At 44.5% G+C, this 15,908-nt stretch overlaps 1 protein-coding gene across 3 annotated transcripts in view; it reads left to right on the top strand.

Moving 5' to 3' along the window:
- ITGAD (integrin subunit alpha D) overlaps positions 1 to 15,908 on the top strand; it is a 48,660-nt gene that overhangs the window by 24,187 nt on the left and 8,565 nt on the right. For all 3 annotated transcript variants that reach the window (XM_077141145.1, XM_077141144.1, XM_077141146.1), the window contains 11 exons: positions 10,214 to 10,367; positions 10,472 to 10,622; positions 10,823 to 10,896; positions 12,172 to 12,301; positions 12,409 to 12,551; positions 12,738 to 12,878; positions 12,968 to 13,177; positions 13,860 to 13,990; positions 14,074 to 14,231; positions 15,063 to 15,217; positions 15,457 to 15,588. In XM_077141145.1, the coding sequence (XP_076997260.1) occupies positions 10,214 to 10,367; positions 10,472 to 10,622; positions 10,823 to 10,896; positions 12,172 to 12,301; positions 12,409 to 12,551; positions 12,738 to 12,878; positions 12,968 to 13,177; positions 13,860 to 13,990; positions 14,074 to 14,231; positions 15,063 to 15,217; positions 15,457 to 15,588 (1,579 nt within the window). The remainder of the gene's footprint in view (positions 1 to 10,213; positions 10,368 to 10,471; positions 10,623 to 10,822; positions 10,897 to 12,171; positions 12,302 to 12,408; positions 12,552 to 12,737; positions 12,879 to 12,967; positions 13,178 to 13,859; positions 13,991 to 14,073; positions 14,232 to 15,062; positions 15,218 to 15,456; positions 15,589 to 15,908) is intronic.

Below are 15,908 nucleotides of genomic sequence, written 5' to 3'. Positions count from 1 at the left end.
AGGTAGAGGTGGCTGCTAGTGCAGGGCGGAGGCTATATAGCACAGATGTGCCCGAGAGCACCTACCAGGTCTGGGAGAAGTACACTTGTGCTGTGGAGTGGGGCAAGGTTGTGCATGTGTGGGGGCAGGGGGGTGGGGTGCAGGGGTTAAGAGGTCCATGCACGGATACATGGGTGCCCAATAGGGAGGAAGTGGCTATGCTAATGTGTGGATGTGGGGGACAGGATCCTGGTGTGCACATGTGCAGGGCTCTGGGGCAGTGGGGACTGGGGGTGGGTGTGGCCTGGATGTGCAGGTCGGCTCTTGCCCAGAGCTGAGGGGATGTGGCATGCATGGGTGTGTGCATATGCATGTGTCTGGGGAGTCCGGTGCTGATGCGTGTGCCAAGTTCAGGGGGGGCCTGGGCAGAGTTGTGCAACTGTATGGGCTGGGTGCAGGTGTAGCCTGGGTATGAAGGTGAGTGTAGCCTTGGTGGGCAGGTGACTGCTTGCAGTGGGCATGGAGGGGGAGGTGGGGATAGAGGAGCTGACTGAAGTGGGTCTAGGGAGGGGCAGGGTAAGACTCTGCGCTTGCACGGAGAGGGAGTTAGTCTGGGACAGGCTTGTGCACATGTGCGGAGTGGGGATGTGGGGCAGGGATACGTGGGAAGTGGGGTCAGGGCAGTAGTGCTTAGAGCATAATTGGAGGGTGGTGGGGTTCAGATGTATGGGGTGTGTGGAGAGTCATGGGTTGCTGGGTGGAGGTGGCACGTATGAGGGTAGTGTGTTCAAAGAACGTGGCTTGGCTTACTTCCTAGTCCTTGTCTCCCTGTCTATGCACTCTTGATGGCTCTGGGTCTCTGTCTGGAAATGGATGCGCTAGGCTGTTTGCACTAGCTGGCTGGTCACTGTTTCTCTGCCTCTCAATTCTGCTTTTTCAACCAGGGCCACCCTGTGTGGGGGTAGAAGACCCTGCCAAGTCACTTACACCCTGGAATTGCTCTCCTGGTCTTTTTTCTCAACCTTCTCTAGCTGTTCTTTGGAGCAGGGGTAAACTCAACCTACCCTATTCTGCCATCTTCCCAGAAGTCTATGTTGTGTTCTCCATCCTTGTTTTCCTTTGGGCATATTTTATATAATCACCGTCAGAGCAGAAATGATTTCATCCTGCTTTCTTCATTGAGTAATTTAGTAGTATATGCTTTTCTTGTTTTCATCAGAAACAGTTGTGTGTTTTTCCACCAAGGGACTGGGTCTGGATTTGCTAAATTACTTCTCTAATGGTGGATCTTTAAGTTGTTTTCTGTTTTATTTTTGGTATTATGGAGATTGCTGTGTTAAGCATATCCACATATGTGTGTGCTGTGTGTACACATATCCTTAAATTTACAATTATTTGCAACAGCCACCATTTAATTAATACTTACCTGTAGGGCACTCACTGTTCTGAAAGCTCATAATCCTCAAGATAACGTGATACTCTTTGTCTCATGGTATGGCTGCCTAACAAGTGACCCCAGAATTTAGTGGCTTAAAATGAAAACTATTTTCATGAGCCTGGGCTCAGCTGATGGTTCTTCTGTTGTTCTCACATAGGGCCTCTCATGCAGCTATAATCAGATGGCAGCTGAGGCTGGAACACCAGGATAGTGGTGTTTATTCACGTATCTGGTGCCTTGGCTGGGTTGATGGGAAGGTTGGGCTCAGTTGGGATGGCTGGGCCTCTTCTCTCATTGTGGCTACTGCATGTGGTATCCAAGCTTCTTAGGCCCAGTGTCACTTCCACTTCATGCTGTTGGTTCAAGCAAGCCATGTCCAGGCCAGGTTCAAGATGGGAAGGAAATCAGGTGTGGTTCATTGGGGACCATTGTTGGAGACTAGCAACTATATGATTACTATTTTCATTTTGCATGGAGAAAAGCAGAGCCTCTGGGAGGCTGAAATAACTTGTTCAAAGCTGGACTGACTCCAAACCTGAACCATACTGCCTCTTAGGAATGAGATACTGTAGTGGATGGATTTTTTTTTCTAACATTTTTATTCACACACCATAAAATCCATCCAAGTAAGCAATCAATGGCTCTCAGAATAATCATAGAGTTGTGCATTTATCACCACAATTAATTTGAGAACATTGTCAAAATCCCATATTCCTTAAATCCCCTATTACTGAAGCAATTGTTATGGTGCCTATTTTATAACTGATGAAAGAATGTTACAATATTACTGCTAACTATAGTCCATAATTTGCATTAGTTTTTTTCCATTATACCACCCTATTATTAATACCTTGTAATAGTGATATATATTTGTTCTAGTTCATGGAAGAACATTCTTAAATTTGTATTATTAACCAGTCATCATCCACAACTTTTTCAGCCCCATGTTTTATCCTCTAGCTTTTCTTCTAGTGACATACATGATCCTAAACTTTCCCTTTCACCCACAGTCACACTCATAATTCAGTACTGTTAATTACAGTCACAATAACATGTTAACATCACCCCTACCCACTTTCCAAAACTTGCAATCAACCTTATGAGAAATTCTGCACAAATTACACATCCGCTCCCCATTCTCTACTCTCATTCTACCTCCTGGTAACCTATATTATAGAGTTTAACTCCATGAGTTTGCTCATTATAACTAGTTCATATTGGTGAGACCATAAAATATTCATTCTTTGTTTCTGGTTTATTCCACTCAACATAATGTCCTCAAAGTTCATCCATGTTGTTGCGTGCTTCAGGACTTCATTCCATTTTACAGTTGAATAATATTCTATCATATGTATACACTGTATTTTATTTATCCATTCATTGGTTAATAGACTCTTGGGTCATTTCCATCTTTTGGCACTTGTGAATAATGCCACTATGAACATTGGTGTGAAAATGTCTGTATGTGTCCTTGCTTTCAGTTCTTCTGAGTATTTACCTAGTAGTGGAATTGCTGGATCATATGGCAATTCTATACTTAGCTTCCTGAGGAACTGCCATACTGTCTTTCACGGTGGCTGCATCATTCTAAATTCCCACCAGCAGTGAATAAGTGTTCCTATTTCTTCACATTCCTTCCAACATTTATAGTTTTCTTTTTTTTTAATAGTGGCCAATCTGGTAGGTGTTCAATGATATCTCATTTTGGTTTTGATTTGTATTTCCCTAATTGCTAGTGATGTTGAACATCTTTTCATGTGCTTTTTGGCCATTTGTATTTCCCCATCGGAACAATGTCTATTCAAGTCTTTTACCCATTTTCTAATTGGGTTTTGTCTTTTTATTGTTGAGTTTTAGGATTTTTTTATATTTTCTGGCTATCAAACCTTTACTGGATATGTGGTTTCCAAATATTTTCTCCCATTGAGTAGGCTGCCTTTTCACTTTCTTGAGGCAAGAAAAGATTTGATTTTGAGGAGGTCCCATTTATCTATTTTCTCTTCTATTGCTTGTGCTTTGAGTGTCAAGTCTCAGAAATTACCACCTACCATATGATCTTGAAGATGATTCTCCACATTTTCTTCTAGGAGTTTTATGATCCTGGCTCTTATATTTAGGTCTTTGATCCATTTTGAATTAATTTTTGAATAAAGTGTGATATAAGGGTCCTCTTCATTTTTTTGGTTATGGATATACAGTTCTCCCAGCCCCATTTGTTGAAAAGACCATTCTGTCCCAGTTGAATGGATATGGCAGCCTTGTCAAAGATCAATTGACCGTAGATTTGCGGGTCTACTTCTGAACTCTCAATTCAATTCCATATATTCCAAGATATATCTATCATTATGCCAATACCTTGCTGTTTTGGCCACTGTAGCTTTGTAGTACGCTTTAAAGTCAGAAGTGTGAGTCTTCCAAATTTGTTCTTCCTTCTCAAGATGTTGTTGGCTATTTTGGGTCCCTTACCCTTCCAAATAAATTTGGTGATTGGCTTTTTCATTTCTATAAAGTAGGCTCTTGGAATTTTAATTGGGATTGCATTGAATCTATAAATCAATTTGGGTAAAATTGACATCTTGTTGATATTTGGTCTTCTGATCCATGAACATGGAATGCCCTTTAGCAATGTTTTGTAGTTTTCTGTGTAGAAGTCCTTAACATCTTGGATAAATGTATTCCTAGATATTTGATTCTTTTACTTGCTATTGAAAATGGAATTTTTTCTTCATTTCATCTTTAGATTGCTCATTACTAGTGTATTGAAACACTACTAATTTTTGCACGTTGATCTTGAATCCCACCACTTTGCTGAACTCATTTATTAGTCTAGTAGCTTTGTTGTAGACATTTTGGGGGGGGGGCTTCCTAAATATAGAATCATGTCAACTGCAAGTAGCGAAGGTTTTACTTCTTTCTTTCCTATTTGAATGGTTTATTTCTTTTTCTTGCTTAATTTCTCTAGCTAGAACCTCTAGTACAATGTTGAATAACAGTGGTGACAGTGGGCATCCTTGTCTTGTTCTACATCTTAGAGGGAAAGTTTTCATCTTTCACCACTGAGTACAATGTTAGCTATGGGGTTTTCATATATGCCCTTTATCATGGTGAGGAAATTTATTCTACTTGTATCTTTTGAAGTATTTTATCAGGAAAGTATGCTGAATTTTTTCATATGCCTTTTCTGCATCAATTGAGATGGTCATGTGGGTTTTCTTTCCATTCAATTTGTTAATGTGGTGTATTAGATTGATTTTTTAATTGAACCACCCTTGTATACCTGGGATAAAACCCACTTGATTGTGGTGTATAATTTTTTTCAAATTATTTATTTTTATTGATATGTATTATATATTCACATACCATGTAATCATATAAAGTGTATAATCAGTGGTCCAAAATATTATCATATAGCTGTGCATTTATCATCACAATAAACTATTTTTTTTTCTTTTTTGTGAAAAGTAACATCTACACAAAAAAGCAGTAAATTTCAAAGCACATTGGAACAATAAGTTGTAGAATAGATTTCAGAGTTTGGTCACAATTCCTCAGTGTTAGGTTTTTACTTCCAGCTGCTCTAAGATACTGGAGACTAAAAGAAATATTAATATAATAATTCAGCAATCATACTCATTTGTTAAATTCTACCTTCTCTGTATAACTCCACCATGACCATGACCTTTCATCTTTCTCCCAGTCTTTAGGGGTATTTGGGATATGTCCATTCTAGCTTTTTCATGTTGGAAGAGGCTCTCAATAATATGGGATGGAAATAGTTGATGCTCTGGAGAAGGTGCATAGTTATTTTAATGTGCTGCTGGATTCAATTTGCAAGCAGTTGGTTGGAATTTTTGCATCTATATTCACTAGAAAAAATAGTCTGTAATTTTCTTTTCTTGTAGCATCTTTATCTGATTTTGGTATGAGGGTGATGTTGGCTTCATAAGAATGATTCCCTCCTCTTCAATTTTTTTTTGGAAGAATTTGAGCTGGTATGGTACTGCTTCTTCTTGGAGTGATAGGTAGAATTCACCTGTAAAATCATCTGGGATTTTCTTTATAGGGAGGTTTTTGATGACTAATTCAATCTCTTTACTTGTGAGTTGTTTGTTGAGGTTTCTATTTCTTCCAGAGTCAATGTAGGTTGTTTGTGTGTTTCTAGGAATTTGTCCATTTCATCTAAGCTGTCTAATTTGTTGGCATACAGTTATTCATAGCATCCTCTTATGATCTTTTTTAAATTTCTGTGGGGTCAGTTAATGTCCCTGCTCACATTTCTGGTTTTATTTATTTGCATCTTCTCTCTTTTTTTTCTTTGTCTGCCTAAGTAAGGTTTTAACAATTTTATTGATTTTCCTCAAATAAAGAACTTTTAATTCTCTCTATTTTTATTCTCAATTTCATTTATTTCTGCTCTAATCTTTGTTATTTCTTTCCTTCTGCTTGCTTTGGGGTTAGTTTGCTGTTTTTTTTTCCTAATTCCTCCAGGTGTACTGTTAGATATTTGATTTTAGCTCTTTCTTCTTTCTTAATGCAGGCATTTGAGGCTATAAATTTCCCCCCTAACACTTCCTTCACTGAATCCCTTAAGTTTTGATAAGTTGTGTTCTCATTTTAACTCATCTCAAGTTATTTTCTGATTTCTCTTGTAGTTTTTTCTTTGACCCACTGTTCTAGTTAGTAAGCTGTTGGATTACAATATACCAGAACTGGAATGGCTTTTAAAAAGGGAAATTTAATAAGTTACATGGTTACGGTTCTAAGCCTACAAAAAGTCAAAACTAAGACATCCAAGGAAAAATACCTTAATTCAAGGAAAGCCAATGGGTCAGCAACACCTCTGTCAGCTGGGAAGTCTGAGGCTGGCATCTGCTGGTCCCTGGTTCCTGGGTCCCATTGCTTTCAGCCCCTGTTCCTGTGGGGGTTCCTCGTTTTGCTTCTCTGAGGCTGGCTTTCATCTCTTGACTTCTCTTGGCTCTCTCTAGGTTCTGGCTTGCTTAACATCTCAAGGTTGATGTCTGCTGGGCTCCAAGCATCTCCAACTATCCATTTCTCTGTTCTCTGAAGCAACTGTTCTCCAAACATCTACAAGTGCTCTCTCTGTCTGCTCTGAGTTTTCTGTCATTTCTAACTCTTTCCAAAATGTTTCCTCTTTTAAAAGATTCCAGTAAACATATTAAGACTTACCCAGAATGTTTAGAGTCAAATCTCCGTGGAGATAATCTAATTAAAAGTTTCCAACCTACACTGTTGAATCAGGATTATAAGAAATGGCTGCCTCCACAAGATAGAATCAGGATTAAAACATGGTTTTTTCTGGGATACATAATAGTTTCGAACTGGCACACCCACTGATTGTTTAAGAGTGTGTTGTTTAACCTCCATATATTTGTGAATTTTCCAGTTCTCCCGCTGTTATTGATTTCCAGCTTCATTCCATTTTGGCCAGAGAAAGTGCTTTACATAGTTTCAGTCTTTTTAAATATATTGGGCCTTGTTTTGTGACACAAATCTGGTCTATCCTGGAGAATGATCCATGAGCACTTGAGAAGAATGTATATCCTGCTGTTATGGGGTGTACTGTTCAATAAATGTCCTTTCGGTCTTCTAGTTCCTTTATCATATTGTTCATGTTCTCTGTTTCCTTACTGATCCTCTGTCTAGTTGTTCTATTTCTGTCTTTAGTTTTGCCAGTGTTTGCATCATGTATTTTGGGGCATCCTGGTTAGGTACATAAGTTTTTATGATTGTTATTTCTTCTTAGTAGATTGCCCCTTTTATTAGGATATGGCATTCTTTGTCTCTTTTGACAGTTTTGCATTTAAAGTCTATTTTGTCTGATTTAGTTACCTGCCCCAACTCTTTCTTGCTTATTGTTTGGTTGGAATATCTTTTTCCGACCTTTTACTTTCAACCTATTTGGGTTCTTGGGTCTAAGGTAAGTCTTTTCTAGACAGCATATAGATAGATCAGATTTTTAAAATCCATTCTGCCAATATGTGTCTTTTTATTGTGGAGTTTAATCCATTAACATTCAACATCATTACTGTAAAGGCAATACTTCAACCATTTTATCCTTTGGCTTTTATATGTAAATCTTATATTTGTCTCTTTTTTACCCTTTTAGTTACCCTTACTGACAATCTTCATTTCTGCACTCTCCTCCAAGCCTCTCTCTCCTGTCTTTTCCTTTCAGCCTGTAAAACTCCCTTTAGCATTTCTTACAACTCAGTTTTTGTTTATCTGTGAATATTTTAAGCTCTCCCTCATTTTGGAAGGACAATTTTGCCAGATAAAGAATTCTCGGCTGGTAGTTTTCCCTTTCAGAGCCTTAAATATATCATACTACTGCCTTTGCACCTCCATAATTTCTGGTGAGAAATTGGAACTTAGACTTATTGAGCATCCTTTGTATGTGATGAATCATTTCTTTCTTGCTGCTTTCAGAATTCTCTCTTTGTCTTTGGCATATCACATTCTGATTAGTATGTATCTTGGCGTAGGTATATAGGATTTATTCTGTTTGGATAGGTTGCACTTCCTAGAAATGTACATTTATGTCTTTTATAAAAGTTGGGAACTTTTCAGTCATTATTTCCTCAAGTATCCTTTCTTCCCCTTTTTCCGTCTCTTCCCCTCTGGAACACCATGATGTATATTTCTGTGTGCTTCATGATGTCATTCATTTCTCTGAGAACCTGGTCAAGTTTTTCCATTATTTTCTCTATCTGTTCTTTTGTCTGTAAGATTTTAGGTGTCCTATTCTTCAGTTCACTGGTCCTTTCTTTCACCTGTTCAAATCTGCTGTTGTGCATCTCTAGTGTATTTTTATATAGATGGACAGGCACCGGGAATTGAACCTGGGTCCTCTGGTATGGCAGGCGAGCATTCTTGCCTGCTGACCCACCGTGGCCCACCTCTAGTGCATTTTTAATCTCTTCTGTTGTGCCTTTCATTCCCATACATTAATTTTTTGCATGTTTTCAAATTTATGCTCACCCAATCTCTTCTTAATATTCTTTTTATCTCTTTTGCCATATTTTCCTTCATCCCCTTGAATTGATTTAGAAGATTTGTTTGAACATTGTTGATTAGTTATTTCAAATCCTATGTCTCCTCTGAAGTCTTAAATTGTTCCTTTGACTGGGTCATAGCTTCCTACTTTTTATTGTCTTGTAATTTTTTGCTGGTGTCTAGGCATCTGATTTTCTTGATGAGTTAACTCTGGAGGTCAGTTCTCTCTCTTGCCTAGGGTTTTCTGGTTGATTGGATTTGTTATGACACCATTCTTTGACATTTGCTTCAACTTATTCTAGATCTTTAAAATAACTTCTATTTACCTGATCAGATTTTTTTTTTTTAGCTCTTATTCATTTGATTCTTGCTCTGGATATATGTTACAGTTCTTGAGACTGCATTATTTGTGTAATTGTTTCACCCCTGAGGAGAAAGCTTCCTTTCCCCTTTTCCTCCTCTTGGAATGTTGATCTGTTCTCTTTGTTTTTTATTTACCTCTCAATATTTTTAACCCTCTTTTTGTTGTCTCTAGCTGCTTTTCTCCAACCAGCTAGTTCTGGGAGGTAGGTTCCCCCAGAGAGGACTTTCCCAAGTCAGTTTTTCCCAGTCAAAACAGACCATAGACCCACGATGGGCGTGTAGATCAATTCCAAAGTGCCCTGAGGAGGAGACCCAGAAGGATGTCTATCTTCTTCTTCTTTTTTTTTTTTTTTGGCATGGGCAGTCTCTAGGAATCTAACCCAGGTCTCTGGCATGGCAGGCAAGAATTCTGCCACTGAGGCACCATTGCACTGCCCTCTGTCTTCTTTTTGATGACTTCTGAATCTGAGCTTTCCTGCACTGCCCAGAAGACAGCACTCTTCAGCCAGCTGTTTCCTGTAGTCCTAATTAAGGCAACCGATGTGGCCTTAATTCTCAATTGTCTCAGCTCTTTTTGGAAGCATGGTTGAGAGAGAGGTTGCCAGCCACTTTTGGCTGGGACAGGTTGAAACTGTTGCTCAGGTTTCTAGGGGAAGAGCCATCCTTTGGCAAACTGTTCCCCACCACCCCCAAGAAGGTATGTTGCCTATAATTCAGCCCTGTCTCCTCCACTGCCAGAGGCAAGGTTGAGACAGAGGTTGCCCGCTGCTTTCCATTCTGGGTAGGTTGAAACTGTAGATGTCCTTGGAACCCAGCAATCCAAATTTGCAAATCAAAAGCCACAATTTGTACCTGACCTTGCTCCCAACCCCCACCCCCACCCCCACTGTTCTTGGCAAATAGAACTTCTGTTTCCAGCCAGGGTGAGGCTTTGGAGATGGCTTGCCACACCAGTGGGGGATGGGCACCAGCCTCATGGCATGAAGGGATCTAGTCACAGGTCTTCACTGCAGTTTTTCAGTCTCTTCCTCCCACTCCTCCCTGGATGCTGTACAGTGTTATTCTTGTCTTCAGAGCCCCAAAACAGTTGTTTCAGACAGTTCCTGGCTTTTAACTAGTTGCCTGAAGGATGAACCTGAATCCTAGAGCTCCCTATTTCACCATTTTCAGTGGATGGACTTTTAGGAGCAAAGAATATAAGTAACTTTATGTAAGGATATAAGTAACCAGTGATTACTGATCTTACTAATTATTGTCAATGTGACTTTCAAAAAAGGTTGAGTTGATTCTTAACATGACTGACTGAATGTGGGGTGCCAGGACTCCCAACCTCTCCAGCTGAGCTTTTAGGACTGCCAATGACATATTTCCAGAACCAATCCTATCTCAGTAGAGTCACCTGGCTTTCTTCCCTAACAGGACAGAACTATTCCATAGTAAGAATGGGGCTCGCAAAGGTGCCCAGAAGATCCTCATTGTCATCACAGATGGTCAGAAATACAAAGACCCCCTGGAATATAAGGATGTCATACCGCAGGCTGAGAGAGCCGGCATCATCCGCTATGCTATCGGGGTGCGGTTTCTTCCTCACAACCCCCTCTCACCCAAACTCAGCCTGTGCTTCACCCAGGCACAGAGGCTGCAGGCACCTGTCTCTCAGCTGACTCTCTGCTGCAGGTAGGAGATGCTTTCCAGGAACCCTCCGCTAGGCAGGAGCTGAATACCATTGGCTCAGCGCCTTCACCGGACCATGTATTCAAGGTGGACAACTTTGCTGCCTTGGGCAGTATCCAGAAGCAGCTGCAGGAGAAGATCTTTGCCATCGAGGGTAGATGGGGCACCAGGCTTCGGGCTGGGCAGTGAAAGGGTCCTGACCCAGTGGTCCCCTGCAGTCCTGACAGCTTATCCCTCTTCACACTCACCCAAAACTGTTCCCTAGAAGCCAAGCCTCCGACCACATTTTACACCCTCTGCTCTGAGTCCTCTTGGTCTCGCCTCCAGGTTTCTAAGTGACCTGTCCCCCAACAGGAACCCAGTCGAGGACAAGCATCTCCTTCCAACATGAGATGTCGCAAGAGGGCTTCAGCTCAACCCTCACAGTGGTGTGTGGAGCATGTGCTGGATAAATGGGTCTCAAGCATCAAATGTGGGGTGGACCCTGGGCTGGGAGCTGGAACCCAGAAGTAAACCAGAAAGCAGATCTCCAGCTTACAGTATAGTGGAAGACAGACATACAGCAGTGTGTTAGGTGCCAGGAACACAGTAGAGAACAGGATAGGCAAGTGCCTGCTCTCAGGGAGCACATATTCTAGTGCACAAAAAATTTTCAGATTCTGCTAAGTGTTGTAAAGACAATATAGTAAGGTTTTGGGTAGAAAAAGGGAAGGTGGTCATAGGAGGCCTGAGGAATAACAACTGAGTCTGAATGATGAGAAAAGGCCAGCCCTGGGGAAAGATTGCTCCAGGCAGAGGAGAAAGCAAGTACAAAGGTCCTGAGGCAGGAACAAGGTTACTGTGCTTGAGTGGTAAAAAGGCCTGCATGCCTGGAGCAGAGTGAATAATGGGGAACAGGGAAGGAGAGGGCTACAGAGGCACAAAGGACCAGACCATGCATACCAAAGAAATGACAACACAGCACAGTTTATCTAAAAGTAGATGTGTGTTCAAAGTGTCCAGAGGGATTAATTTTGAGATATTCTGGGGATGGAGGTGGGCTGGTAGAAATGATACAAGGATAACTGTGAAGTAATGAGCCTGGGCCATGGATACTTGGCGGTTTGTTATACTCTTCTTTCTACTTTTTATATATTCTAAATTATCCATAATAAAAAGTTTTTTTTTTTTTAAAAAAAAAAAAAGACAAAATGTGCAGACTAGGAAACACCTTTCTCCCCCTGGGAGCCGAGGAAGACCTCACGTGGAGGTGACTCCTCTTCCAGAGAGAAGAGTGAGTTCTAGAAACAGAGCAGGGAAAGAGGTGTTCCAGGTCAAAAGGCTTCATATGTTTTGGAATAGAGGGTAACTCCCTGGGTTTGATTGGGAAGGTCCTTGACGCCTTCTCAGAGGCTTGGTGACAGGGAACCACCTTGGTTTTCCAGCAGGGCAGTGGCTGCACATCTGGGCTGGAGGAAACCTAACTCTGGGGCAGGGGAAGATGGAGCAGAGGAGAGCAAGATGGGGGGCAGGAAGAGCCATGAGAAGTGGTGGGGGCTGTGGGGATGGACTGAGAGTCAGAGAGCATTGAGGTTGCTGGTAAGGGTTGGGGAAGAAGGAAAAAGAGGAGTGCAAATAATGAGTAGCATTTGGAACATGGATTTGTTTAGAACATACTGTCTGCTTGCTCCAGCCTGCTCAGCCCTGGAATCTTCTCCTCCCAGGATGGACCAGTTCTGGGGGCTGTAGGGAGCTTCAGTTGGTCTGGAGGAGCCTTCTTGTACCCCACAAATATGGGCTCCACCTTCATCAACATGTCTCAGGAGAACACGGACATGCAGGACTCTTACCTGGGTGAGAAAAGTCTGGCTTGGAGGAGCTGTGTGGGGAGGGCAGGAACCCCGGGGTGGGGTGGGGATGGGAGCCTTAGTCCTGAGGCCTGCACCCTCCCCCCGCCCCAGGTTACTCCACCGAGCTGGCCTTTTGGAAAGGGGTGCAGAATCTGGTCTTGGGGGCTCCCCGCCATCAGCACACTGGGAAGACGGTCATCTTCACCCAGGCATCTGGGCAATGGATACCGAAGGCCGAAGTCACAGGGACCCAGGTTGGGTGGGGAGGAAGCCGAGGTGGGGGAACATGTGGGTGGGGCGCTGGCAAGAGCTGAGAGGGAGAAGCTGAAGGGGCTCAGGGGCCTGCGATGGGAAAGGCCTGTGGCCTGGGGAGAGGTGCAACCTTGCCCAGTGGGGGCTCTGGGGGGACAGGCAGGGTGACTTCAGGCTCTGCCCTCCAGATTGGCTCCTATTTCGGGGCTTCCCTCTGCTCCGTGGACGTGGATAGAGATGGCAACACGGACCTGGTCCTCATCGGGGCCCCCCATTACTACGAGCAGACGCGGGGGGGCCAGGTGTCTGTCTGTCCCTTGCCCCGGGGGGTGAGTGGCTGACGGGGCCTGGGCTGGAGGGGGTGGGTGGGGTGGAGGGGTTGCCTGCCTTGGCACCTGGCACCGGATTTGCTCTGCAGCGGGCTCGGTGGCAGTGTGAGGCCGTTCTCCGCGGGGAGCAAGGCCACCCCTGGGGCCGCTTTGGGGCAGCCCTGACCGTGCTGGGGGACGTGAATGGGGACCAGCTGATGGACATGGCCATCGGGGCCCCAGGGGAACAGGAGAACCGGGGCACTGTCTACCTGTTTCATGGAACCTCGGGACTGGGCATCAGCCCCGCCCACAGCCAGGTGAGCCCCCCACCCCCACCCCGGGCTTCAGCTTCTTCTAGCCCCACCCATGTCATTACCATGTCTTGGGTTTCTCCCATTCAGCCTTCACAGTTGCCGTTCACCTCCCTTTTCTGGTGATTATGTCCCTGAATCCCCCAGGCCCTGCTAAGCACAAATCATCTCTCCTCTTTCCCTTGGCTCCAAACTGACTTCAGTCAGTTGTGAGCCCCTGAATGGTTAAGACATCAGACTTTGGGGTTAGACCCCAGTCCAACCCCCGACTGTCCACCATTAGCTGTGGGGCCTTGGGCATGAGTCGGACTTAAGGTATGTAAGCCTTAGTTTTTGCCTATGAAATAGGAAATGATAAAACCAACTTCATGGGCCTTAGAAGGATAGCACAATGAAAGTGGAAAGGACTCCATCATATATCTTTGAATGAGCACAGCAAATGATGACTACATAAATCTATTCTGTCCCTGTTGTTATGCTTTTATTTCCCAGATAATCTGCACCCTCAAGATGGGTTAGATCAAAGGAGCTCTCTCTTTTCCGCTGGGAGATCCCCAAGTCCCTTGCTCCACTTTCCTCTCTGACCCCCTCATCTCTGATCCCTTTGCACTGTACTGTCTTTTCCCAAAGCGCCCTCAATCCTTTCCAGTTGCTTCCCCCTGACTCTCTTCTTTCCCTCTCTGGCCAGCGGATCTCGGGTTCCCAGCTCTCTCCCAGGCTCCAGCATTTTGGGCAGTCGCTGAGTGGGGGTCAGGACCTGACCCAGGATGGACTGGTGGACCTGGCTGTGGGGGCCCAGGGGCACGTGCTGCTGCTCAGGTGACCACCCCCTCCCCTCCAGACGCTGTTCCCCTGCAGGAGGCCGGGCCCTGTCTGCAGCCCCTGCTCTCTTCTGCCCTCAGGAGCCGGCCAGTGCTGAAGGTAGGCGTGGCCATGAGTTTCATTCCCGTGGAGGTGCCCAAGTCTGTGTACCAGTGCTGGGAAGAGGTGCCTACCACTCTGGCAGCTGGGGATGCCACAGTCTGTCTCACTATCTACAAAAGCTCCCTTGACCAGCTAGGTGAGTTCCCTCTTGATGGACCCAGTTCCTACCCTCCATCCCCCAGGGCCCCCAGCCCTATCTCAGGAATCTGAATCTCACTTCCACATCCATACAGCTGTTGTGCCAGAAACTGGGGTGCCTTCTCTCTCCCTCTCCCCACACCCAGGCCTGTTGGTTCTGTCTCCTAGAGCTGGGTCAGCTCACTTGCCTTTCCTACCTAGATAGGAGTAACAACATTTAGAGCTGTTCCCTACATCGATTGTTGCACCCTCCAACCCATTCTCCAGATTAGAATGATGAATCGGGAAACGCAAATCTGGTCTCCTTACTCCCCTACTTAACCTTCCTCCATTGCTCCCATCTCCTTTCATTTGTAAAACCCCAAATCCTTCCCTCTGATGCCCTCTCTGATTTGGCCCCTCATCCTACACTTCTCACTCCTTACATTCCAGCCAGGCTGATATTTGCATTTTGTAAACGTGCCAGCCTCCTTGTCCCTCTGGTCCCCACTGCTGCCACAATGTGGGACAACCTCCCCTCTCTTCACCTGACTCCTCATCCTCCAAGCCTCAGCTTAGACACTGGCCACTCCAGGAGGGCATCTCTGACACTCCAGGGCTGAGTGAGGTTGCCCTCTTCAGGGCCCCCAGAAAGGCCAGCCCTCACACCCATCACTCGCCACTCGCCACTCGCCACTCGCCACTCGCCACTCACCAATGTCATATGGCCTTGATATTTCTCTCCTTTGCTAGAGCTTCATAGGGGCAGAGGCCGCATCCATTCTCTCCTTTTGGGCCCCCAGCCCATCCTTTCTGACTTTCCATCCTCTGGCTCCCCTTTACGCTTCAGGTGATGTCAAAAGCTCCATCACATATGACCTGACTTTGGATCCAGGCCGTCTGATTTCTCGCGCTATTTTTGAGGAGACAAAGAACTGGACTTTGACTCACGTTAAAAGCGTGGGGCTGGGGAATCACTGTGAAACTGTGAAGTTGCTTTTACCAGTGAGAACTTTGGATTCTGGGAAGGGAGGAGGGAGGAGGAGCTCTGGTATCTCTGCCTTCTGCTGAGTGAGTTGGGAAGGTGGGAAGCTGGGGCTGGGGACAGGAAAATTGGGGTGGGAGAACTCTGCTCACAAACATGGGTGGAGGCTGTCTGGACATCAGAGAATGGACACAATGTAGAAGAAGTGGTGAAAAGTAAGGAGAAGGATAATGGGTTCTAGAAAACCATTCTCCCTCAGGAATGCGTGGAGGACTCGGTGAGCCCTATCATCTTACGCCTCAACTTCTCCCTGGTGGGAGAGCCCATCGCCTCATCTGGGAACCTACGACCCATGCTGGCTATGGGCTCACAGGACCTCTTCACTGCTTCCGTGAGTCTTCCTATGAAGTCCCAAGGATGCTCTGACTTTTATTGTAACCCCATGTGCTTAAGAATCTAAGTGGTTCCCAGTTGACCACAAACCACATCAAGTCTAAATACCTCCACTCGGCTTACAAGGCCCTACACACAACCCAGCTGGTTACCCACTTTACCGCAACATAAAGCATCTCATTCTGCAGAGCGCTCTCAAGTTTTTTCATTTTATCACCATGCCTTTGTCCATGCTTTGTTTCTCACTTGGAAAATGTCCCCTCTTTTCTCTACTTCAAAGACCTTCCCCAGTCCTCAAAGTCCCAATCTTGTCTACTC

Source organism: Tamandua tetradactyla, chromosome 23 (assembly GCF_023851605.1).
Source record: "Tamandua tetradactyla isolate mTamTet1 chromosome 23, mTamTet1.pri, whole genome shotgun sequence".
NCBI lineage: Eukaryota > Metazoa > Chordata > Mammalia > Pilosa > Myrmecophagidae > Tamandua > Tamandua tetradactyla.
This window is presented reverse-complemented; position numbering and strand designations above follow the sequence as displayed.